Genomic DNA, 26,843 nt, shown 5'->3' with positions numbered 1-26,843 from the left:
AAAACACCCCACAAGAGAGTTGTCTTGCTTTCCAGCATGTACTGAAAAAGAACTTGCACCAGAGGAAGTAAAAATGATCTCAAATAAAGGTAAATAAAATGGGGAGCAGGACATTACACAGACACTAGGCCAGAGCTCTCTCTTTTCAGCTAATGATGCTTTAACACAAAGGTTCTCAAACTGTGGTCCATGGACCACCAGTGGTCCGTGAGCTCCATTCAGGTGATATGCAGATAGTTCCCTCCAAAGTGTGCGCCAGAGCAGCTGCACATGAGAAAATAAAGGGCCATCCACCTAATTAGTGGAGCCGCGCAGGCATGGCTCCACTAATTAGGTGCCTGGACCCTGGAGAAGATGTACATGTAAAGTGAAGTGGTGGCCTTGGGGGGAATAAGGAGTAGGTGGGAGGGGTCAGTGGGGTGAGAAGAGGGAGTGGAGGAGAATTTGGGACATGCAGGGCTGTGGCGGCCAGAGAAAGAGGCGACTTTCCCCAGCTCCAGGGCTGTGGCTTCCGGGGAGAGACAGCCCTCCAGCTGTGTGGCTGCTGTGGCGGGAAGAGCCCCAGCTCGGAGGCTGCCGCAGCTGGGGAGAGAAGGCACATCCATCACATTAGAAAGGTAAGATTACGGATATTAAAATATGAGTTGTGTGCATTCAGGAAAAAATGTTATACATTTATTAATTTTAACCAAGCAAAACACCCCAAGAAGTTAACAGTACATGGATCCTTTGTTTTATTTTTAAAATATATACTGAACTATTTATCATGGTATCAATTTTCTTTTAATTGATTACAAAAAAAAAAAAAATAATTTAAGTACTTTATGAGCCCCCTATCGCTATTACATCGAAGCAACTAAGGGCCTGATTCTTCATTCCTTCCTTCCCATTTCTGAGCAGAGGGGAGTGAGACAAGGGGTGGGGGTGGAAGATAGGAATGTGGACTCCCTGGCATGCTTTCCTTTTTTCTGTTACTATTAAATCCTCTCTGCAGCTGCCCTGTAAGGTTCATGCTCTGCTGATCAGGAATGGGCAGGGAAGGGGAAGTCAGCTGCACTCTACACCGTAGTTCATATCCACAATCAATTTTGCAGGTACAAATGACAACTTCATTTCTACCTCCAATGTACCTACAAATCAGATAAATAGAGGTCCACGTCTACCCTTTGCACATGCATGTGAATGAATTCAGTTGATTGTGGCTGAAAAATTACAGGGTAGGCCAAGGGGTTTTGGAAAGTGCAGGCTTTTGCTTCTCAGAGACCGTATCTTGCAGTATCTTAGGTGTAACTCTTGAACGAGTGACTGATGCAAGTACAACAGAGGCTTGTCAAAGCTAGTTTTGCATTCTTTCATCAAAATATTTCAGCGCAGCAAAAAACCTCCCTGTCAACATCTCCTTATGTGCAAAACTGGATTTACTGGCTTCACCATGGAGAACACATCTGCATATCTCCACCTCCCAAAGCTTCTGCGCAACAGTTACATAAACAGAGCGTACATCTAACGTGTGAGAGAAGCAGCATGCCAATACCTGGCCCAGTACTGTCTTTATATATGAGCTGAATTTTGCAAGGCTTGACCAAAGAATACAAATATGTTGTTTAGAATTGCAGTATCAGAGCAATTGCCATTGCGCATCAGGCCATGTAAATCCAATATCCGCTTCTCTCCAACAGTGGAGAGTGTTGGATGCCTGCAAGTAGAGGAAGGTATTTAAAAAACCAACTAATGTACAACTAATATGCAACAACATGCCCACAGGGGAAAGTTTCTTAAATCCAGTGGTTGGCTTATGTACTGAAGCATGGGGGTAAATCATCCCTTAATTTTTACCCTAGCCAGTGTAACTGTGGCTATTCATATTCTGCATGTTTAATCCTCTTGCATACTACTATGCATTTTGACCTATCTTTTCAGAAGTGACTAGTGATTTTGAGTGTCCCATGTGAGGTGCTTTAGAGGGATCTGATTTTCAGAGGACAGGTGCTCAGCAATTTCTAAAAACCAGGCTCCTTTACAGTGTCTCAAGTTAAGTACCCAAAATCACTAGTGTCACTTCGACTCAGAGAAGCAAGGACCTACGTTTTCTAATGGAAGTAGGAGCGGAGGGCACTCGGCACCTTGCAGATCAAGCTCTGGATGGAAAAAGTAATACCAGTTTTAAGACCTGATCAAATGTCAAACCAATGTGATGATCATGATCTTATTCACAGTGAAATGAAATATGGCTGCTTGTTCATTTGAATTGTTAGCATTATGTACTGATTAAAAACATTACATAGCACCCTTGTTACAACCAACCACTTATATCTGTGCTATTCCTTTAGCCACTGGGGAGAACAAAAGCAGTTTATAATTAAATAAGATCATACTGAAGCTTTTTAGATTTCTACTGTTTGCTAGAATCTGAATAAAACCTATTTTTAGAAGTATGCCAGTCACAAAACATTATGCTTGTATTTTGAAATATATTCCAGACAACAAATATAACGAAGTTCTGCTTGCATAAGCGGATCTAAAGCCCTATTGATTTGAAGCTGCAGTCTTATGTGATGACCTCAGTACAGATGTTCTCCTTCAAAATGGAAACATCTGCATGTTAAATTTTTACCGCTGAAACACCCAATGAGCATTGAGACCCAGAAACAACAGGTATGGAACACAACACAGAAGAATTATTAGAAGCTTAACAACAACTATCACCTCTCAGCAGCTTGCAGCCAATTGACATCAACCGTATGAGAAGCATCTTAGATGGGGGAAGAGTTTTAAGGTGAAGCATTTAAATAGCTACACCAACATTTTCAAAACTTGGGTACCTCAAGTTAGGCACCTAAACCCATATTTAGGCACCTAAATAAGCGGCCCGATTTTCAGAGGTGCTGATCACTCACCGCTTCAGTGGGAATTGTAGTCAATTTAGGGAATTTAGCACCTATGAAAAAAAATCACTCATGGTTCAGTCCTACTTCCATTGTAGCCATTGACAGTTTTGCCACAGGTACTTATATGTGCGCCTAGATAAGGATTTGTGCATCTGTATTTTCCCTCCATGGGAAAACACTGACCATGGTACTAATGCCCATGATAAAGCATAAGTAGACATCCATGCTGCTATTGGGGTTTTCCTTTGTTTTTTGAAGAGAGAAACAAGTATGTGCTTCTCTTTTTTCTGTGTTGGGCTACAATCATAAAAAGCTCCTTCTTCTTGGCAGTCCGAGAAGCAGGAGAACAGCCACCCACATTGAGGGCTAAAGGCTTTGCACATTTTTACACAAGTCAATCTTCTCCATCGAAAAATCCATGGTATACAATGCGTCCAGCCAATCTCAAGATTGTTAACAATCCACCATCATGGTGAAATCTATATTTACATAAATAGAATATTTTGTAGCGAAAATAACTGATGGAGACCAATAGTCAACAACAGCTAACCCTGCCCCCAAGATCAAAGCCATGTTATTTGCCTTTCTTCATTTTTGCTGTCTTCTCTTTTCGCTTCTTCACATGTTTTGGGATTTTGTTTTTTCTTTTCTCTCTTTGGGCTTCTTTAACCATCTTTTTCCTTTCCTATAAAAAGTGAACAAGACTTCATTTACAATAACGATCCAGAGTGATTGTGAGCAAGTTCTTAACATGTGATATGTTACTATTAGAAAAGGTAGAGGGGGGAAGTTAAGCAATTTTGGCCCAGGCTTTCAAATGCTGTATTAGGAAATTAAATGAACTCCACATTTCTAGAGATGAGACTGAGCCACAAAATCCAGTTTCCAAATTTCAGAGGAGTTGAAACCAAGAAGTTATGGTGGGAGCAACTGCTGAGCATAGCAGATTACAAAGGGGATGAGGACTCATAGTATTTAATTTGTAAATGCCACTATTAATACAAATTGTAATAGGAATCTGATGCATGGCTTTCTGATATCCAGGCTGGACTACTGCAATGAACACTTTCATGCACTGCCAAGAGAGACCAATCCATTGCCTGCAATGAGCTCAGAAGGCAGCAACTTGATCATCATCAGAGTTGAAGGGAGGGGATTTGATACCACAACACTATGCAGCACTAAGTCCAGGGGTGAATGCTACTTTATCTCTCTGAGACGGCAGCTACAATTTAGCTAAACAGAATATAATTCAAACTGGGATCTGACCAATACAATGTGATTAACATCCCATCCTACAAAAGAGAAAAAGGAATGATGGTCAGAAGTGGCCAAGAACTCTCCATTTTACAGCACAAAGATAAATCCTAGCCCCAAGAATTTCACCACGGCACAGCCACTGCAGTTCCGATTTTTAGGCTCAATGTTAATTATCTCATCTTCTATGACACTTTAATCCTTTTGAACTGCATGGAGTTTTCCCTTCGTGCAGTGCCTGGAATGCTGCTAAAGGGTAGGGACACTCAGTGAAATTTGCTAAGGTCTCTGACCCACTGGAGTGGATCCACTGTGCAGGGTTCAGGAAGCCACAGAGATGACTCTCAGGAAGATTCTATAGCTAGTGCTCAGGCAGAGCTGGGCTCCACAACCCAACTCTACATAAACCCTTATGGATGAAGCCGGGTCCACGGCCACTGGGTCCACAATTATATAAAGTGGGCAGGGATCACGGCCCCTCTTCCAGCCCAAGAGCTAGAAAACATGCTGTAGAATTGTGCTGTGCCCTGTCCACATCGGATTCTGTTCCCCACACAAAGCTTATGTATTCTGGGTTTGGGGGTGGGTGGGTAAGTGTAGGTTAAATGTTACTCTATAGAAACTACATTAGCAAAACCCAAGAGAGCACTTCAAATAACACTTCATTGGGGACATTCAAACTCTGCTCTCATTTCTCTTAATTAAAATACTCAAAAGAATAAATTAAAAGCTTTTTTGTTCTCACTGAGCAGTAGATATGTAGAAAAATAAATATATTTGTCACTTGAGTAGCTCCCTGGAGCAGAGAGGGGAAGAGTACGACTTCCTGGCCAACTGACCTTTTTGTCCATGCCAGCGTCAGTGGGTTGATCTTTGGGATGCAGTGGCTCTCCCTGTTCTTTACAGCCTGAGTCAGAGTTATCAGAACTGCTCCCATCTTCTGAATCTGATTCCATGTCGTCTTCTTTTTTTTCAAGGAGTGCGGGGACCTAAAGGAAACACAGAAGGATCTTGTCCCTAATCAAAAAAGTCGGTGGAACAAGAACAACAAAAAAGATGTAGCATTTAAGTGGTAGAGCCTCCTAGAAAGAAAGCCTTCAGCTAATTTGTGTTTATCCACTTCTCCACGAACAATGTGCCTCTAGACACTAGTATTAAAACTACAAAAAAAGAGAATGAAACAAAATTAATCCAAGTTAAAAACAAAGGGTACAGTAAACAATGGAAATACAGCTTGTCTGGGGGGACTTGGTTACAAAACAGCTGCACCGCTACCTCCCTACCACACAGAGTTAAAGTACCATTCAGTTCTGTGGTGTACATAGGACCTTTTTTTTTTTTCTTTAAAAGAATCATACCAATGCCAGTTTTAGCAGTCACCCACCTAGGCTTTAGCAGTAACAGTCAGGCATCTACAATGCAAAACAGAGCTGTACTTTAATCATACTGGGGAACAAACGTGTTATAACCTGGTCGCTTGACATGGTTATATTTGCACTTTAGACAGGGTCTGCCTAGTGCTGTTTAACTAAGCATGGTTTCCAGAAAAGGAAAAACCCAACCTGGCTCCTGCTGTAGCAGGATATCTGCAATCACTTACAGACTGATTAGTACAGCATTTTTATCCAGTGTGTTTTTAAAGTACTGCATTGCAACATTTCCATTAGGTAGTACAATGCCCTATTCTGCATAAATGCTCCATGTACAACAATTACAGCACAAGTCACAAAACTTATGATAATGTAGCATTCTATATAAAGTAAGTTTTCTGCACTGGGAAATCTACACACACACACCCCCTTCCTAAATGTAGATCTGGCCATATGTTGTATCTTCCTATACTGACCATCTATCTGGTGGCTCCTTGAGTATTTTTGTTCCTGAGTTACTCCAGCAATGGCTGAGTAATGCAAAGTCATTCCACATACTGCACCACATAGTATGCAGGTACACAGTGGTGTAAAGATGCGATCTTAGCCCCTGATCTTGCAACTGCCTCTGTGCTGGAAGAACCTGCAGTCAGCCCTTCTGAAATCAGGGGGCTGCCTGCATGGAACCAAATGCAAGACCGGGCCTTATTTAATACTTCTCAGGCACCTTTATAACAATGAAATTCACTATAGAAGAAAAACTTTACAACAGGCCTTCTCACCTTCTGAACACCCGACAAGTCCTTCTTCAATCCTGTCACCGTCTGGTAGAGAATCTATACACCAGGATAAATGAAAATCAATTATACAAAAACATCTAGCTGCAAAACTATCATTTTCAACCTGCCAACCAGAGAAAACGGGTGGCTGACTGTATCAGGTGTGGCCGTTTTCCAGTACCACCCAGAGAGCTCTCTGCGCACAGGCGGTAGATTTTGCGCATCAGGTTTTAGAAACTAGAGATTCCCTAGGCCTGACCTCCATTTTTTGAGATCAGAGTCTGTTCCCTGTGAATCTTTTGTACGGAGAAACTTCACAACATGTACACGAAAGAGCTGAGAGGGAGAAGGCACAGCTCTTTCCTGTAAAGCCTTAGAAGGGTTTGTCTTATTATCAGCTCACTAGCACCATCACCATCTATATGGCAGTAGTGTACAAATGTGTTAGGCACTGCACAAACACACAGAAAGACAGAACCCCACCCTACGGAGTTCGCAGTCTAAAATGACAAAACAGAAGAAGGATGGGGGACAGAGCTATGCCGCCATTATAAACTATGCTGTCTATATTTTGCAAGCAATCTGGTGATTTGGCTTTTTCTTGGCACTATCCAGAATGGGAAGATCATCTAGAAAAGGGACAAATAATACTGTTTCAACGCATGTAGTACAGCCAATATGCTCCAATGCACTGATGGCACGTCTTAAAAAAAAAAAAAAAACCCACAAAGGGAATATTGTGATTGACTTCTTTACTTAAATCATCTCCCCAATTTTCACTTATTAGAATCTTCAGCTATACAGCTGTTCTTAATTATGTCCTTTTGTCACTCAAGGAGGGATCTGTTTGGAAAGCCTTGTTTTTCTGAGCTAGAATCTGCAACTGTGCATAACATAGCTTTTAAGCACTCAGTCCCTACATTTTGTAACACATCAGTAAATTGACTTCTCAGACCTTGAGCAAGATCTGCATTATTCATGGAATAACAGAGGCCTCTAACAAGGACCCTATGGTGAGGGGTATGTCTATATAAGTAGCACAGAAGCTCTGTTATACAGCTCTACTGAAGTAAGGTTGATGGATGAACACCTGCCTGTAGTAGAGTTTTAGCTTTACTCTGGGAAACTGGAAAATATCTAAAGTTTCAACAGGACAATGAATGATGGAAAAATCTAAGTTCAATGATTCCTATTACTAGACTCCAGGTACCATCTTATGTATTTCCACCTTATGCTTCTAGTCAAGCCCAAAAATAATATAAAATTAATTTCAAAGGGATGTGGCAGCATTTTAAATCTTTAAAAACAAGAGTCAGAGGTGAGATTCCTGGGCTGAGATATAACTAAGATCAATGAATTTACACCAGAGATTAATTTGGTCTTTCCTCCCACAATATGTAAAGTTTAGTCCATACATAGCTGAAACCGAATGTCAAGTTGATTTGACAGCTACCGCACATCCACTCAGAAAGAGGACATGATTGTTTGCAACTGATCCCTGACATGCTAGTGTGTCTTTTGAAAGCATTCATTCCTGAAGTTTTTGATAGTATATTGCTATAGAACCAGGATTCACCAATACTTCAAACAAACCCCGCTGGTGGTTCTTCCATGACAATCCACAGCTAATGGTACTGCCTTGGATTGTCTCTCTCTGCCAGCTCAAGTTGTTTGTAATGTTTCGGGAAGTCTACTTACATTATCCTGCTGCACATTTAATGCCATGTCCTCTTCCTTCAATTTCATCATTACATCTACATCCCTCTCGTAGTTTTTAACTTCAGTTAGGGTTCGAGGGATGTAAGCTTTCTTAAACACCTAACAGAGTGAAATGAAACAAGAAGCAGTTTTATTGATTTACATATAGTCCTGATTATAGGTCTCTTCCTTGGGAATCATCCTGATGGGTGTCTGCAATCAAACAACACCCATAATTTAGAGATCCTACCTCACTGTCTTTGGCCAGCAGGAGATCATCTCTTTGTTGTGGTGGGCCCTACAGAATGGAGCTCACCCATGACAACATCTTAAGATTTTATAATTAAGGTCTTGATAGCATGACTGCTATTGGCCACCTCTTTATGACCACCTCCATACATTGCCCCATCCTCACCATTAATTTGTTTGAATGTTAAGGGGTTTATTTAAAAGGTCACACAGGAAGTTTGTGGCAAGTAGGGAATTGAACCCAGATGTCCTGAGTCCCGGGTCAGTGCCTTAACTACTATATCATCCTTCCTCTCACAGTACAGGTACACTTAAATTATATATAAACAAAAACTTGATGCAAGTTATAATAGTGCATCTCCTTACACAAGATGAGCTTGCAACAATATAGAGTATGTAATGAGGCCCTCTCCTCTGACGTGCTGACACCCACTGAAGCCAACAACACAGATGGACATACTTGAAGTTCTATTGGCTTCAGTGGGTGCTGAAGGTGCTCGGCACCTCACAGAAGGCACTGTGCACCTCACAGACTGGGCCTTTGGTTTATAAGCACACCAGCAGTTAGCTAAGGGACAAAGAGTGACCTGTTTTAAAAAAGTTCCTATCTGGTACAAAATGCCCCTCAATATACTAAATTCAGGTTTTATTGTAATCCATCACTTTGCTGCTGACAAGTTAAAAGAATCAAATCAAGACAGTGATTTTGTCTTATGCTCCCATACTAAACAATACTGCCAGTGCACCACACATCCTCAATAATGCAAAGAAAACAGACCTATGTTGCCTACTGCTGCATCAGAAATAAGCAGAGAGACAATATTACCATAATTAGAAGACCCAAATCAGAATCTGGGAGAAGGAGCTGGAATTGTTTTTCAGTCAATATGAACAACCGCGGGGCAAAAACTGTTCACATCTTAACGCTTTATGAATCCTCATTTTAGCAGATTATTTGCAGAAACTCAAAGATTTCCCCTTCATTGCTAGCTGGGTCCCTTGTGATGTCTAAGTTCAAGACCAGTTATAGCCAAGCATGTTGGTCATGACACAGGTGATACTGATCAGAGATTGCAAAGAAGATATCATGAGAAGCGTTTAGATAGCATATAAAGAACCATTTACTATCTGAAAGCCTCTCCATTTATCTCAGGATGTATCAATGTATTAAATGCAACATTCTGTGGATCAGGGTATCAAAGAGAACATTTCAAAAAGTCTTCAAAAGGGATACTGCAAAGATTCCCTCCTGGCAGAGGAAAAACATCCTCACCTCCTCATCCACGTTATCTTGACTGGACCTTTCTTCCTCTGTTCTTTGGGCTGCTATTTCCATCGCCTACAGCAATATGAAATGCAATACAAAATCATCACTCTTCACAATACAGTCCCTCATGCTGGATAATAATTCACCTAGCTGTTCCTACCTATATTTCTCCACCTCCACTCCATTCGCTGGGAAACTGTTCTCTCCTGCTCATGTAAAACACTCCAGCTTTTCATACCACAATGCCTTTAGTGACACCTAATGGTGATGAACATTTCTGCATGGCACACCCACTTAAATCCCACTCCTAGCTACTGATCTACTTAATGAGAGCAAAAAAACCTTTCCCTCCACTGCTGCCAATCCAAACACAGAGCCAAATTATGGCTATCCCTACACCAGTGTGGGATAACAGGGCACAGGGAGCCTCTGTCTGTTGCTCATGCTCTCACACAGGAGGCTGCCTACCCCCGCTAGATGCAGAGTGTTGCTGCTATTGCTGCCAGCAGCACTGAATAGCTGGAGGAGCATGCGTGAGCAAGATGGGAGTATTGTAGCCACAGTCCTACTCCCTCCAGTACAGTGCTCTGGTGAGTACCCAAAACCTGTGCATGCGATACAAGCGTTTATGGGCTGCTTGGAAGCACTCGCCCCCTACCCAGCATTCCAGGTTGGGGCACGAATAATGTCTCCTGACACCCCATTCCCTGGCTGAGGTCAGGATACAGGAGTCTTAATTTGATCCTTCACTATCTTTGTTGCTTTGACTACCTGAGCTGGGATTTACCGCAACAGCTAATTGGTAAAGGAGAACCCGATGTGGCTGCTGGTGCTGATGAAACAGTGAAGGGACTTCTAGAGCTAGGGGGCTGGAAAATGATCATCTATTCACTAGCATCCCCAGGGGCAACAACTGAACCCCAGCTGAATTTACACCCACCCCTGCTTGAGTCAGAACAAGACTAAACAGACAGAGGGAAGGGGAAGAGAGCAATGGTGAGTAACAGACCAGCCTGAAGCATTCCAGGTGTGGGGCCTAGAGCCAGCATACACCCCTGCCCCCCTAGAATAGGCAGGTTCCTTTCACCTACTGGACTAATCAGCATTTAGCTGGTGATGCTGGGTATTTTAAGGTGGAGTGAAAGCCTCCCTCATTCCACTCAAACCCATTTACCCCCAAGTCCGCCTCACTCATCCCGCTCATACGCCCCACCCCACACAAACATGGCGGGGAGGTGTGGATAAGTTCCCACAGCTTACATGTATTAATGTTAAAACATTTCTATATTTTTTTTAAGTTGCTGTCTCATTATACAATGCACAATATTTACTGCAGAAGCATAGTTGTGGGATAAATGGGATAGATGAGCTTGAACCAGGTCTTATTTTACTCCTTAAATCTTCCCACATAAGCAGGAACTTCAAGTCTGACCTTTGAGAGATAAGCATCCAAGTTGTCGCTTGTGATAGAAGGATCTGTAATAAACTCAAAGAGCTCTCTGACAGTCATCACCGCAACACCATACTTCCAGAAAAAGTCTGTCAGGAAGCAGGGAAAAAAAACAAAGTTAGTGTGATTCAAGTTCACTTTATGCTTCTACACCATCAAAGTGATGGTAAATACAGAATAATGGCTCTATGAATTGGGGAAATTCCCTACAAGGTTTGCAGAATCCCACTGGGTGTGGTTACAGAAAACTCTTAGTCACCCAAAGCCCAAATTGCCCACCTTTCAGATACAACAAATGCTGAATGAAGCATGCAAATTCAAAGCCCAATCCCCCCTTCCTATTGAAGTTAAGGGAAAAAGTCAAATAGACTTCAGTGAAAGCCAAATGCGACCAGGAAACAAGTGAAAAGCAGGAGGGTGGAAGGGAAGGCTTCATAAAGGATCAAGCAGTTGCAGTATATTGAGATTAAACTTCGTCAAACAGATGTCAAACAGTGAAATTTGCAGAAATTGTGTGAACTCTGCTTTCTGTAGGCTAGCCTAAAACATAAGCTCACATGAAATTGAATTTGTGTGACATACTCTACCTTGGCTGTACTTTGCGTAGCATAGTTTGTTGGTTTTCTAACGAAACTTATACACATCCTAAGATGATGCGCATTTTAACAAAATCCATCCTGTTCTACATACAGTGTCAGTTTGAAGAATACAAGGAAGTACACAGTTAGTTAATCTTCCTAGAGGAATGACCTATTAGAAGAGGAGTTGAACTACTGCCCACTCACCATTGATATTGGCACAGTCCTTCCGCAGGAATTCTAATGCATGTGGGTGGTCATGTTCCACCGATTGAGACACATCAATGATGTACACCTCTCCACTGTGGTATCTGGAGGTGCAGCAAGGGAAAAGCAGAAAAAAAATTTTTTAAATCCCACCATTTGAAAAAATGGTTCAAAAGTTTTGGGGGCCTGACACTAAAGTTTTGCTATGGACACGTTCCATATAATAGTTGTTTTCAGTTATACTACTGCACGTTATTTGAGAGAACAATCCTGGTGAACACAAAAAGCAATTTTAGAACAATGAATTAAAATAGCTTGTTTATTCATCAGCTGATGAAAAAAAAAATCCCTGAATAACCTATTCAGGGAAGTATTTTGCAAGCTAAATTATCTGAGATAGATTTGGGATGAAATCTGTATAATAATCAGGTAAATTACAAAGCAGAGCTGAAAGGAAGATACTGCCCTCCCATAGGAGTGTATTAGTACTGCACAGCTCTATATATTATGAGAGAAACCACCAATACCTACATTTTAAATGTTAAAATACAGAGCAAGGTTTAAAAACATACAGCATATTAAATTCGCTGAGATCTGCATGAACAAGTTTGGCGTCCTGATACATTCTTCTCATGTACTGTATGATCTGTAGATACAGCTCCCGGGCTTTTGAGTCAGATAACTGAGCATTTTTCAATAGAGGAGCAGGCCTTGGATTTAAAAAAACAAAAACAAAAAACCAGAATAAATTCTCCCGTTTTACACCAGCTGTATAGTCCCTTCACCACAATACTTGATCCATTTTAATTCAGTAAATGGAAAGACCTCAGTGATTTACTCAAACACTTGGCCAGCTCCACAGCTAATATAAATATTCATCGCTCCACTGCAGAAAGTGGAACTACAATGTTTTACACCAGCTGAAGAACTAGACCACAACGCTATAAATATTAAATATTTACATTACAAATGCTGAGTTAACATTTCTGTGTGCACCACTAATGAACTTTCCAACTAAAGCATCAACACATCACGACCTGAGCTTTGAAGTTTATTTTACATTTCTAGAACACTGAATCCTCACCATCCATATTCTATGAAGTATAAAGAGGCCCATGCAGATCCAGTTACAGAACTGGGGCCTTAATTTCTAGCTAATGCAGACTATTTGCTCACGCCTTGCACAGACAAGGCTTTGGATTCAGGCAGACCCTCTGCCACAGGAGCTGGGAGGGATCTTGATATTTTACATCTCATTTATACACCAGAGCAATGTACTCAATTAATCACCAGCCTATGCCATAAACTAAGCAAATTCAACAGATTCTTTTTTAATTCATCTTTGTTCAAGCCTATCAATAAAGAAGTTCTCATTGATTTTCTGAGGATACTTACATGTCATCTTTACCAATAAAACTCATGACAAGTACATGACTTCTTAGCATAATTGGCTCTGGGCAAGGTATTTGTGCTGTATTCAACCTGTAACATTACAACAAAAAAACCATAACTACCTATTAAAAACAAATGCAATCTATATTACTTATAATTTGTATTAGAGTAGTGCCGAGGGGCACCAATTAAGTTTGGAACCCCTCTGTTGTATGTGCTGTACAGAGTAACAGACAGTCCCTGTCCCAAAGGGCATACATTCTAAATATACAAAGGGAAGTATCATTATCCCCATTTTACAGATGGGGAATGGACACAGAGAGAAGGTCTAAGGTTGGACAGGAAGTCTGTGGCAAACCTGAAAAGTGAACCCACACCTCCTGAGTCCCAGTCTGGTGTCTTAATCATAAGACCATAAATCAGACCTCCTAACAGTCCTGGGTTTTGCGGGACTGTTGCGCTTTGACCCCCTAAGCCCCTTATCCAGGTTGAAGGGAAGTTTGTCCTGGCCCACCGTTTGAGAGGGTCTCCAAACTGAGTGGCGCTGAGTCCTGCGTTAGCCACTTGGAATGTGAAAAGGTATGCCACAAGCGTCTAGTGTTGTCCACACTGTGGCAATGCACGCTATGGGGCTGTGATTTCTGAAGCGCACAATCATATTGCACACTAATTGGTCCGTATAGACTAAAAGTTCCATAGTGCACTTTAAACACAGCTACTGGAGAACTTTTAGTGTGCATCAGCAGACTCTACCTGGACCAATTAGTGTGCAACACATTGGTGTGCTTTAGAAATCACACCCCTGCAGTGCACTGCTACACCCTGTAGATATACCCTTAGTTATACATATTTTGTTAAACTAAATTGCCCCATATACCCCACTATCCAGCTGCATCAGCCAGTCTGTCTCTCTGTTGCTGACCAAGTGTTTCATCCTTATCCTACGCTGCCCTCCCCAGACAGATGCCTCCATTAGCAACAATTGGTCACGAGTTGTTGACATCGCTGTGATTTTTCTCCCCACAAAAAGATTAAGTAATAAAAGATTCCTTGAGATGGTGCCTGTGTAACTGATACTCTGCAAAGGCAATGGTCTCCCCTGTCCCAGGTGTCCTTTGCAGCTCCACTCTCTTCCCTGATGGAAGGGAAGGGATGTTAGGAGGGTCTGTGCAGTGGGGACCGACTTTACCCTGCAATAAAATGGCATTAACACTGCCCATTAGCAGAAAGCAGTGTGCCCATCAGTCAGTGTTCTACCATGGAGCGTGATGGGGTCAGGTCAGCACACAGGTCACAATGTTTCAACAGGGAATAAATAATACTTTGCCCTTCTGGCTCCCCATCTACATGGGGAAAACTGACCATGTTCTAACATCATTTTCAATGCTGGTTTTGGGACATAAGGGGATCCGTTCCCCCACCCAGGATCTGGGACACAGCAGCTGTTTGAGAGGGCAAGGAATGAGGAGGACTCCTGTACCCAGCTGAGAACGCAGAGCGCATGGAATTGAATCGCAGAGCTGGGGCTTGGGCAGAAAGAGGAGGAAGGACCCCAAGGGAACATACCAATCAGTGCAAGGAAGGAGGACCCCAAGAGACTATGCCATGGAATCATGCCAAGGAGGAAGAGGGGACTTTTAGAGGAAGAAGGATCAGCATGCAGGAAGAGCCTTACGATTTTTCCCTGTCATGGCTGTCACAGGTTGAGAGAGGGGATAATAAAGCTCCCTTGTGTGTGTGTTAGAGGGCTGTCTCCTGTGGGTTGTTCCCCAGTCCTGGGAGATATCTTGGTGCAATGGCTGGGATTCTCTCCTGTTTCACTCCTGAAACAGACAACACTAAAGACTCCCACCCTCTATCGCCGCTTTGTGAATGACACTATGGGTCATGGGGGATTATATGGGAGATCAGGTTCCAAACATCTTGGTCCTCCATAACTGAGGACAGGATCTGAGGCAGACTAAAATCAGAACCCACCTTTTGTGCCTGCAGGGCATCTGGGACTAGCAGGAGCTCAACAGATCAGCTACCATCAAGTGATCCACCCCCTGTTAGCACCGGTTTATTGGCTAGCTCTCTAGCTTGCCTGATTCCCTCCTCCCTGAGACCCCACTACACATGCACAAACCACTGATCCTAGTGGAAGGAGGCCACAACATCGTCTCTCCTTGAGTTCCAGCAGCTTTCACTCTGTGCAGGTGTGGAAATGCTGGAGATTTAGATCTATGTCCCTCATCGCCAGGGTTTTTCAAAAATGCGTGAGTTAGGAGAACGTGGCCTATTGAAAGTGAATGACTTGTGCTCCTAACTCACTTCGACACTTTTGAAAATCCCATACTAAATCTAGTGGGAAGACACTGGGTCTGTAAAAGGAAGAAGTGACTGATGCCTCCCCGGGGAGGGCAGGGTGCCAGAATCACTCAAAAGAGTAATTGTTTGACCCTTACTGGAGAATCACCCTTGACACTGACAATATCTCCTATGATCACTTTGTTTCTCACCCTACTATTCTGGGGAAGGTTTTAATCAAACGGGGATAGCTCAGTGGTTTGAGCATTGGCCTACTAAACCCAAGGTTGTGAGTTCAATCCTTGAGGGGGCCATTTAGGGATCTGGGGCAAAAATCTGTCTAGGGATTGATCCTGCTTTGAGCAGGGGGTTGGACTAGATGACCTCCTGAGGTCCCTTCCAACCCTGATATTCTATGAATTAGGGGACATGATGAACACCCTGGGTTCACAGGTAGTCTGGTTTCTTCTCTGTTTATGGGACAGAAGCTGGTCTTCATTGATGTCAACATGGTGATGAACAACATCCATGCTGATTCTTTTGAGGCCTGACCCAAAACCCATTAAAACCAACAGGAGTCTTTCCGCTCACCTTCACAGGCTTTGGATCAGACCCTTAAATACATCAGCTGCATTCCCACCAGCAATGGAATGCACAAGTCACGTCTGCACCAAAGTTAAATATAAAAATCACCTTATTAAATTCCTCATCTCTTTTTCTGCCCATGTCTTCACCATTTTCCGCGGGTTTCCTTTACAATATCCATGACGAAATCTTAAAAACAAGCACATCACAGAGACAAACATTTATAGAATATCTGTGACAAAAATTAAGAACAATCTGTAGGTAAACACAGTTAGCCCTGGAGAGGTTTGCTGTCATTAAAGAAAAGAACTCCAACTCACCTAAATTCCCCACTCACATACTTATCCCGATCTTTAAACATCAAAATAGAGGTTTTATAAATCTTTATTGCTCTGTTCTCTCCATTCACTGTACTGGCGTGATAGACATTAGCCTATAAGTGAGGAGTAAGTAAGAGAAACAATATTAGCGTCCTGGGAATAGTTTAAGTATTGAGAAGTTTGCTCATGTATCAAATACTGTCAAGAACACCATTTTTTAGGAGAGAAATTAAACCTTGGGCTTTGTCACAGGGTGGCTGCCCCTTTAAAGGGAAATGGGTCTGAATCCCACCTGTGACACAGCTAACTCTCCTTCGCAGAGGGGTGACCCAATCAGGCCTCTGGTATAGATAAGGGAGAGACTTTGGGTAAGGCAGAGATCTGAGCCTGTGCAGTTGCGGAAAGCAAGAAGGCTCCTGCTGGAGACCCTGAGACAGCAGGGGAAGGTTGTTTGCATGCTTCCTGGTGGTATGTCCTGGCCTCCAAGCCCTGAAGAAAGGTGGGAAAACTGCACTCCAGCAGAAATGCCCAGGAGGAAGGACTGTTAAGATGGTTTTGTTCGGAGTTACATTTGTTTTGACAGACTTTATTGCCAGTCCAGATAGAACTAAATGAGTATAATCAGGGGGAAGGAAGGGAGGGAGGGACTATTGGAAACTGTATGAAGACTTAATAAATTGGACCGCAGAAGGGGAACCTTGTTTTTGAGCATCTTGGACTGTGTGGAATTTTTTGAAGGAGCCCTTGGAAGAGGGAAACTGAGGCAGAGGTGCTGCAGGGACATCCCAAGATATAAGGTGGTGGCATGCTGTTACAGGCCTCAATCCTAGAGACCCCTGGACTCAACAAGGGTGCCCCACTGAAGTCAACAGGATTTTGCTTGGGCCCAGGGATCCAACCACAGGGAATAGCTTGCAGGATTGGGATCTAAAACCATACAAAGATGTTAGCATATGTATAAAGCTCTAAAATGCATACATGTAGTAGAACTTCACAATAATGGCTGGGATGTTCATTACAGATAACTAGAGAGGAGCCTGATCCAAACAGGTGCCAAGCACCAATTCTTACTGACGCTCTGCACTCCTGAGAGTGATCACATTGACTTCAACGGAACTATCTGAATGAGTGAGGACTACACATATGATAAGCAAGGGTCTGCAGGGTCAGATCTTCAGAGCCAAATACTGGTTCCACTGAAGTCAATGGCATTTTGCCTGTTACTTCAATGAGACCAGCCTTTGACTGTAAGAGTGAAACTAGCCTCTGTGCCGAGGGCCAGCATGAGGCCTATGTACCACTTAAGTCCTCATGACCACTTATGAGGTAAGTGGAATTTAAATGGTGCTCCATATTTTGATTAATAAACAGAGTTCAGCAGCTTCACTATTGATATGTGATAAAATTCAAAGTAACAGATGTCTCATTTTACAGTAAATAAATTAACTTCTTGACAAACACAAGAAAATTAATTTAATGCCAGAGATAAGTATTTTACTATTTCCCTTTCAGCACAGTCAATTTCCTTTCAGTTTGCAAAGAAGACTGTAGCATGCCAGTTGGAATGAAACTTACTTCTTTTCCTGTGCTGATGCAGCCATTTATCTCTGATATGACACCTCTAGTTAACATCTTGAACAGGATCATTCGTGTTCTTGGATCCAATACCTCATGGGAAATGGGGGGGGAGGGAATAAGCAAAATCACTTTATCCAGTTTACTGAAAATATTATTAAACTAATCCATCTTGAATTGAAGAACTCACAGAACCACAGCATCTTAGTGGACCAAGCCATTCAAAATTCTATCTGGATAGTGCCCTATTTCTTCTATAATTTTGGAATTATCTTTAAAATATTAGGGAAAAATGTGTTTGTGACTTGTATGCAACTCCTAATCAGTGATTTATAATATTTGACATGCATCCTTAGGCTAATGCTAATAGAGGAGTGATTTCCCATCCACAATACCAAGAAAAAAAGTGCATTAGAACACAGCGACCCTAAAATGTGCCAGGCATTCATAATAGCACATGGTGGTCCTTGTGGCATACAGGCCTTTAATGTATCATACTAGGTTTAGAAGCAAAAATGTGTGGATTAAAAAAAAAAAAAAAAAAAATTGGACCATTTAGTCTTTTCCATGGAAAATTCCACTTTTGAGTAAAGCTAAGATGAAATTCTATGCCTATCAACAAAATCCCAGTTGAATACAACAGCAAATCATAATACTAAGCACCACAATGTTCTCCAAACCAGCTGTGAAAGCAGACACAATTTTTATAAAGCAGTCTTGCTCAGAAAGACAAGAAAAACCTGGGGTGAAACCCTGACCCCATTGAAGTCAATGAGTGTTTTGCCATTGACGCCAACGAAGCTAGGATTTTACCTCTGGTTATTGATTCAAATGAAAATAAGCCTTTTAACAAACAGGTTGATATATATAAGACTTACTTGTTCCACTGTTGCTCTATCAGATTTATCTTTGACTCGATACCTAGAGAAAATTAAAATATAACAGCATGACATGATCTACTCAGGAGAAATACCCATAGCTCTGCCAATAATTTTTCCAGAATGATTGCTCAAGAAGAAAATTAGACAAGGAAGGGAGAGAAAAGAGGAAGCATCGTTACATTAAAATGGGATTCCTCTGCTGCCAAAGTACCGCCAGCATTTTCTGTCTTATTGGCTAATCCCACAGTCATTGAAATGAATTAGATTTGCCACGGACTTCAAAGAAAGCTGGATCAAGACCTGGCAATGATTTTAGTGACTGGCTCTGCAAATCATCCCATTTTATGGGGAAAATTTTAATTCCAAAATTTGCACTGTAAGAATTATAAACAAAAGAAATAGTATTTTTCAATTCACCTCATACAAGTACTATAATGCAATCTCTTTGTCGAGAAAGTGCAACTTACAAATGTAGAATTTTTTGTTACATAACTGCATTAAAAACAAAAAACAATGTAAAACTTCGGAGCCTACAAGTTGACTCAGTCCCACTTCTTGTTCAGCCAATTGCTAAGGCAAACAAGTTTGTTTACATTTACAGGAGATAATGCTGCCCTCTTCTTATTTACGGTGTCACCAGAAAGTGAGAACAGGCATTTGGCATGGCACTTTTTTAGCTGGCATTGCAAGGCATTTACGTGCCAGATATGCTAAACATTCATATGCCCCTTCATGCTTCGTCCACCATTCCAAAGGACATACTTACATGCTGATGACTCTCATTATTAAAAAAAAATGCATCAATTAAATTTGTGACTGAACTCCTTGGGAGAGAATTGTATGTCCTCTGCTCTGTTTTATCTGCATTCTGCCATATATTTCATATTATAGCAGTCTCGGATGATAACCCAGCACATGTTGTTCATTGTAAGAACACTTTCACTGTAGATTTGACAAAACGCAAAGAAGGTACCAATGTGAGATTTCGAAAGATAGCTGCAGCACTTGACCCAAGGTTTAAGAATCTAAAGTGCCTTCCAAAATCTGAGAGGGACAAGGTGTAGGGCATTTTTTCAGACATCTTAAAAGAGCAACACTGCAATGTGGAAACTACAGAACCCGAATCACCAAAAAAGAAAATCAACTTCCTGCTGGTGGCATCTGACTCAGGTGATGAAAATGAACATGCATTGGTCCACACTGATTTGGATTGTTATCGAGGAGAACCCGTCATCAGAATGGAAGCATGTCCCCTGGAATGGTGGTTGAAGCATGAAGGGACATATGAATCTTTAGCGCATCTGGCACGTAAATATCTTGTGATGCCAACTACAACAGTGCCATGAGAATGCCTGCTCTCACTTTCAGGGGACATTGTAAACAAGAAGCGGGCAGCATTATCTCCTGCAAATGTAAACAAATTTGTTTGTCTGAGTGATTGTTTGAACAAGAAGTAGGACCGAGTGGACTTGCAGGCTCTAAAATTTTACATTCTTTTATTTTTGAATGCAGTTTTTTTGTACATAATTCTATATTTGTAAGTTCAACTTTCATAATAAAGAGATTGCACTACAGTACTTGTTTTAGGTGAATTGAAAAATACTATTTCTTTTGTTTTTTTTAACAGTGCAAATACTTGTAATCAAAAATAAATATAAAGTGAGCACTGTACACTTTGTATTCTGTGTTGTAATTGAAATCAATATATTTAAAAATGTAGAAAACATCCAAAAATATTTAAATAAATGGTATTCTATTGTTTAACAGTTTGATTAATTGCACAATTAATCATGATTAATTTTTAAATCCTTTGACAGCCCTATCCAAAATACAAACAGCACACAGAACATTTACATTCTCCAATTTCTAGTTTATTCAGCATCACAGATCAAGTTGCAGCTCATAGCAGAAAACAATTTGAGGGTATTAGAGTTTTCAATAAATAAACAGAAATACAGCCACCCAAAGTACTTACATATCTGCTTCCTTTTGCCTAGACTTTTCTGTGACTTTGTTTATAACAGAGTCAGCAAGATTTAACCTATCTGAAAAATACATTAAAAAAAAAAAGAAGTGAAGATCAAAGAGGTTTTCCACACACAAAACTGCAGCTACAGTTCTGCTGCCAATAGACATAGACATATCACACATCACACACATTCAAGGCACAAAAAAATACTTGTAACAAGATGATCAGGTTTTCAAAACATATGCACTAGCAGCATGAGTTAACTTAGCATTCTCCTCTATGAGTCTGAGACCCACTCCAGGATTGTAGAAGAGCAACAGGGGCTACTGCCCTGAAGATGAAACAGTGCCTAGAGATGCTGTCTTTCAGATGGGATGTTAAACAGAAGTCTATCTGCCCTTCTCTCAAGGAACTTAAAAAATCCCATGCCATTTTCCAAACAGAGTAAGCAATAGCCCTCAGTGTCCAAGCCAACATTCCCTCAATAACACTAATTCTGATGTTTAAGGTAGCATGTGACTTAATGCCAAGTATACTGCTGCTGTTTGTGGCTATAAATCACTGCCCTACTCACTTATCTCATCATTTTGGAAATCTTTTGGTATGAAAGATACTAGACAAAATCACTGTATCCTAGTATAAATTTGCTATCACAAGATACCATGGTACGTTACACAGCAACTTCACTGCATATTGACTATACAGAATATTGTAGAACCAAAAAAGCTGAAGTGCTGCAGCTTTGAGAGTGATCAGATGATGGTCTGATGGACAGCTGAGTCCCTCCCTCCCAGCCAATCAGATTGTTTCTGGGGTGAAATTACAGAAGAATTATTTTGTGTAATCAGGAGGAGGCAGAGGGAAGAGAGACTGACAGCTCTCTGGGGAGGAGGAGACTCCAGGAATGGTATCTAAAGACAAACATGATGTCTGAAGGGGACATCCAATATTAACCCTTTTAACTGTTTAGTAACAGCTGGCTAGTTATAATGCCTAAAAGCTCTAGCTCAATGTAATTCGAATTAGTCACTGAATGTCACCCAGCTGTACCTATTACCATAAAAGAGGACGATAGGATTATACTTACCTAGATTAATTTTATGCTCAAATTTTCTTAGGGCCTTGTCTGTAGGAGTGGACATTTTTGCTGAATTGCAACTAGGGGTCTGTCTATTTGCCTGAAACAAAGGATTTGTTACATAAATTTGCCTTCCCTAAGTAGTCCTTCTAAATACACACAGTACCTGGGGGGAGAGGGGGGAGATCAGTTTATCTAGTTTGATCTGCTCGTGTCTCTAAACACCTGTACAATCTTATCTGCATTTAGAAAATCAGAATTTGTCAGGGTACGGACATAACTTAGAACTGGAAATGATTTCAGTTAAGAGAAAACAAAAAACATATATGGGTTCAAAATCCTATTAGCGAAGAGCTCAAGGAGAAGGTGCTTGTTAATCAGGGGATTGACTGTCACTCAGTCAACTAGCATAATTTAGCTCCCAAGAGGGAGCAAAAACACCAGTGATGAGGAAAACAAGGAGAGAAAACACCAAGAGAGAGATGGGGAGAAAAACTGAGAAGGGAAAGAATCAGAGCAAAAAGAGAGAACAAAGAAGGGGCATGCATGGCTTGCCAAAAAGGCATCAGTTCCCCTAGGTACTCTTCTCCAGACCCAATCAATGTCTGCCCCCCGCCAGATCCCCATCATAAGCCCCTAAATAGCACACACCACACATAACTCCCTTTTCCTCAGGTCTCCTTCCGAAGCCCATAAGGCAGAAATAGGTAGCCCAGGAAATATGTTTTGTGCCAGCCACAACATTCTGTAACTGCTCCCCTTCAGTTTCCCAGAGACACTCTGATGTGCCTATGTCAAAGAGAAAAGGAGGAATGTTCTCCTTCTGCTGCCCAAGCTGAGAGCATAGTGAAAGGTAAATTAGTTTTCAAATTCTGTGGGTTATTTAAGCTAGTAATTCAGACAAGATTTCTAACCTGATAGAGTCCCCTCTAAATCCATTCACCTTTGGTGTTTTTCATAGGTTTACTTGCCTCCTTTACTAATGATATAAAATGTATGCTTGCCTTCACACTCCCCAGTCACATCAAGCATGTTGTCTCACAAACTGGTGAGAAGGAAAAGACAGAAACCCAGGAATATAGAGGAAGGATATTGAAAAGGAGGACATCGCAGTGATATCAGGGTGGGGAGATAGGTTGAGACCCCAAAGGAATAGAACAGAGTTGCAGCCACAGGCAAGACCGAACAATAGGAGTTGAGGAAGGAGAACCACCGGGGCATGGAAAGAGGGTGGCACTGGTTAGGAGGTACATGGTGTGTGTGTATGTGTGAGAGGAGGAGAGATATGAGGCATGGGGATGCTCCTAAGCTGAGAGTGCAGTGAGAAGTCCCAACTTGAATTTATGGTTGGGGTCACATTCACATATCATTGTGTCCTGCTTTAGTCCCTTTTGCTATTAGAAACTCTGAAAAGTGTCCTGGAAGTGTCTTTAATGTACCTGTGGGTTGCAGCCTCCAGCTGCAGTATGACGCTTGAGTCTTCCAACTGAATCATCCCAGTCCCACTCTTCATCCTCATCATCATCGTCATATTCAATTTCATCAGTGTCCACTTCCTCAGACAAACATGACTGCTGATGTTTAACTGTTACCTCCTCCTGTTTAACTGTTTCCGTGCCCTGGGTCAATTCACTTTAAAAAAAAAAAAAAAAATCTATATAAATAAACCCCATATATAAATAAATAAACCCCATACAGAATCATTGTGAAATTAATGTACAGTAATCCAGAAGAATGAAATAGCAAGGGTTCAATATTTTATTATTTCACCTGCCCTGAAGAGCTCTTCTGCATGGTGGCTCACTTTTACTATAGCACTTTTAAGTATCTTCTTCCTTTGTTTAAATGCTGTTTTGTAATTCGTTCATCTACTCTGTTCAGTGAATCACAGATATCTGGCACTCTCTGGAACTCCTATCGAACACCTACACTAGAAAAGACCATCCTGTTCACTCTTCAGAGGCAGACACACTCCACTGTCCTAGCAAACTAGGCTAGGCAAGGATTCTAGCTGAGATGTTCCCAAACTGGACCTTACCAGTAAGCTGCAGAAAGCTCAACAAATACCCCGGTCTGAGAGATCAACAGATCTAGCACTAAAACTGATGACCCAGAAAGGAACATTTAGTTGTTATGAGCGCTTATGATCCATCCTAAGCCCGGTCCCTATGGTCTGTCAGGTGTCTTCATATGCTTCCCATGTACCTCTCATTTCTCCTTAGTCACCTCATGGTATGTCTACACTGCAATAAAAGACATGCAGCATGGATGCAACTGGCCCAGGTCAGCTGACTTGGTCTCGGGCTGCAGCGCTGTAAAATTGCAGTGTAGACATTTGGGCTCACACTGGAGCCTGGGCTCCAGCCTGAACCCAAATGTCTACTCTCCTATTTTTAACCTCGCAGCATGAGCCTTGCGAGCTCAAATCAGCTGACCCACACACTGACACTCGACACTGCAGGGTTTTTAATCGCAATATAAACATACCCTCAGATATTTGTAAGGTTCCCTCCCACCTCAAAAATAATCTGAATATCACCTTAACCTAAGACATACCAATTCTAGATTCCAGATCTATTTATCATAAGCAAATGCAGTCCAGAAGATCTTTTCATCAAGTGCAATAGAAAAATGAGACCATAGGCTATAGAGGTGAAATTTACTCCTCGCCGACACAAAATCTGAGGAAATGGGTTCTTGGAAGAAGTTCAAAGATAATTTGGGAGATGGATTTTACCTCCAACATCCAGGAAAGCCACAGATTCACCACAGCCCTTCCACAGTTGCTATTCCAGCCTATGACCTAGCATTGCCCCTCAGCACCTCCTACACTGGGGTTTTGAGCCACTGCATCAACGTAAATTCAGAGCCTTCTTACATGATAAGCAAAGGAGTGAGGAGGCCTCTGTGTATATCCACTGTGCTCTCACATGCCACAGTTGTAGATCTGTAGGGTTCAAGTAGGGCAGAAGGTCTCACGTGGACCTAATACGGGATGAGGAGGGGTGAATTTCACCCTAAGAATTTATCAACCCTTCCCCACTGCACTTCTCCATCCTTTGCTGACAACTCTACTATTCAATTTAGAATGGGGATCCTTCCAGATCACAAGAACAGCCATACTGGGTCAAGCCAACGGTCCATCTAGCCCAGTATCCTGTCTTCCAATAGTAGCCAGCGCCAGCTGCTTCAGAGAGAGTGAACAGAACAGGACAATTATTTAGTCCAGTCCCAGCTTCTGGCACGGAGAAGCTAAGGGACACCCAGAGCATGGGGTTGCATTCCTGATCATCTTAGCTAATAGCCATTAATGGACCTATCTTCCATGAACTTATCTAATTTCTTATTTGATCCCAGTTATACTTTTGTCCTCAAAACATCCCCTGGCAATGACTTTTACAGGTTGACTGGGGAATGTCAAATGTGCTGAACACAGGTTTTGTTAAACAAAGACAAAAAAACAAAAAGAAAAAACTTTTCCCCATTCAAATCAACCTTTCACAAATTTTACACATAATGGAAATATTTCCATGATTTTATTTAAACAATTTTATTTTTTAAACAAAAACATTCTCCTCCATGCTTTGAAACAATTCAGGAGAATCACAAAGTGAAACAGCCTAGAAACTCCCGATAAACAAATTTGCAACAAACCAATCTATTTTTATTGCCTAAGCAGAAAGCGTAAAAAGTAAATAGACTTTATATATAGTCTCACATACAATTTCTAACCTGACAGCATTCCTTTAAATCTAGTCATGTTTTGTTTGTTTCATAGATTTTTCTTTCCTTTGATAATCATCCAAAATGTCTCTTTCCTCACAGTCCACCCTGTCCATATTTGCTCCTGGACTTAATTTATAATAGTAACTGCCTGATGCCAAAATTATTCCCTTGGCAACAGAATCTGGAGTAAAACACACTGGATTACAATGTCATTGCAGGACCAAGAAGCAACAACCATGCTGTGAAGTAGGACCTGATGGGCAAAAAGTATCTTTAATCATCAAGGGTCCAATCCTGCAACACATACACATATAATTGTTCAAGTGAGTGGTTCCACTTAAGTCAGCAAGACTATTCCTAACAGTAAGCACTACACCTCATAAGTATTGTTTGCAAGACTGTGCCGGCCCTGCCAAGAGGCCCCCTGTACCCATGCAGAAGTCTCAGGGGCCAAAACAGCAGGGGAGGAAATATCATTAACAGATTGTTCCTCATTGTATATATAAAAAAAAAAATCTTGTTCCCCACCATCCCACCAACACTGCCCCAACTCTTCGACACTATCTTAAAAATACAAGTAGGCAGTCAGTGAGGGGGAAAAACAAACTCTGCTCTAACTTTTCACATGATTTGAAAATAATCTTGGCAGCCGGTTTTCTCCTTACCTGTCTGAGGAGTCTGCATCATCGAATTGTCCTGGGACTGTTCGGCGCATCATCTCCTTCCTGTAATTCATTGTTGCAGTAGGTCTCCACACCATGTACCGAGGACTGCAATCTGTCATATACACAATGTGTTCGATAGGTTAATAACTTACGTACTCTTTGTTTATGAGCTATAAACTAAATTCTATGTGCAGTTTCTTAGACCTACACCTTACATTGAAGCTATGACTGATGTGAGGGCTGCCTGTGTTAGATGTATATACACACACACAGTGTATGCTCAGGACACTCGTGTATATACTATAGTATGCAGGTTAGGCAGTTTGTGCACGTTACAGTGAATACACTACACGTGTGTGTTATACACAAACACTCGATAGGCCGTGTTGTGTGTGTTACCACACGCACAGGCAGTGCCTTAGGAAGACAGCGTGCTATGTACCGTGTGTGACACACACACGTGTTGCGTAGCCTACTGGGTGGTGCGCAGGCTCCTCGCTGCCCGCGGGTCCCAGGCTACGTGCGTGTGGCCCCTTCGCTGGGCTGCAGCTCCCCTGGTGCGGCGCTCGGCCTCCTCCGGGTCCCGGGACTCCGATCTCGGACACACGCTGCCGCTAGCA

The 26,843-nt window shown here is 41.8% G+C and overlaps 1 protein-coding gene across 5 annotated transcripts; it reads right to left on the bottom strand.

Annotated features, from left to right (window-relative positions):
* Window positions 1-2,242: 2,242 nt before the first annotated feature.
* On the bottom strand, window positions 2,243-26,843 carry RIOK1 (RIO kinase 1). 5 transcript variants are annotated; one of them, XM_034762275.1, is made up of 18 exons: window positions 26,666-26,843; window positions 26,224-26,335; window positions 23,272-23,464; window positions 21,842-21,932; window positions 20,761-20,830; window positions 18,783-18,825; window positions 17,905-17,997; window positions 16,330-16,442; window positions 16,118-16,198; window positions 13,139-13,225; window positions 12,316-12,453; window positions 11,744-11,847; window positions 10,941-11,047; window positions 9,515-9,580; window positions 7,993-8,112; window positions 6,298-6,351; window positions 4,985-5,134; window positions 2,243-3,573 (listed from the first exon to the last, which is right to left on the bottom strand). In XM_034762275.1, the coding sequence occupies exons 2-18, from the start codon at window positions 26,316-26,318 to the stop codon at window positions 3,463-3,465; spliced, it is 1,716 nt and encodes a 571-aa protein (XP_034618166.1). In that variant the 5' UTR covers window positions 26,319-26,335; window positions 26,666-26,843; the 3' UTR covers window positions 2,243-3,462. The 5 variants fall into 5 exon arrangements, with proteins under 5 accessions (XP_034618166.1, XP_034618167.1, XP_034618170.1 ...); XM_034762276.1 differs by having other exon boundaries at window positions 26,678-26,843; XM_034762279.1 differs by having other exon boundaries at window positions 26,682-26,843.

This window comes from Trachemys scripta, chromosome 2 (genome assembly GCF_013100865.1).
Source record: "Trachemys scripta elegans isolate TJP31775 chromosome 2, CAS_Tse_1.0, whole genome shotgun sequence".
NCBI lineage: Eukaryota > Metazoa > Chordata > Testudines > Emydidae > Trachemys > Trachemys scripta.
This window is presented reverse-complemented; position numbering and strand designations above follow the sequence as displayed.

What these genes read in the sequence shown, in the direction of transcription:
- RIOK1 (XM_034762275.1), bottom strand. Translation starts at nt 26,318, where the DNA reads ATGGTGTGGAGACCTACTGCAACAATGAATTACAGGAAGGAGATGATG. An exon ending in ATAGAGCAACAGTGGAACAA is followed by an intron (nt 17,998 to 18,782) that starts GTAAGTCTTATA and finishes ATTTCCCATGAG; the next exon opens with GTATTGGATCCAAGAACACG. An exon ending in ACTTGTCGGGTGTTCAGAAG is followed by an intron (nt 5,135 to 6,297) that starts GTGAGAAGGCCT and finishes TGTTTCCTTTAG; the next exon opens with GTCCCCGCACTCCTTGAAAA.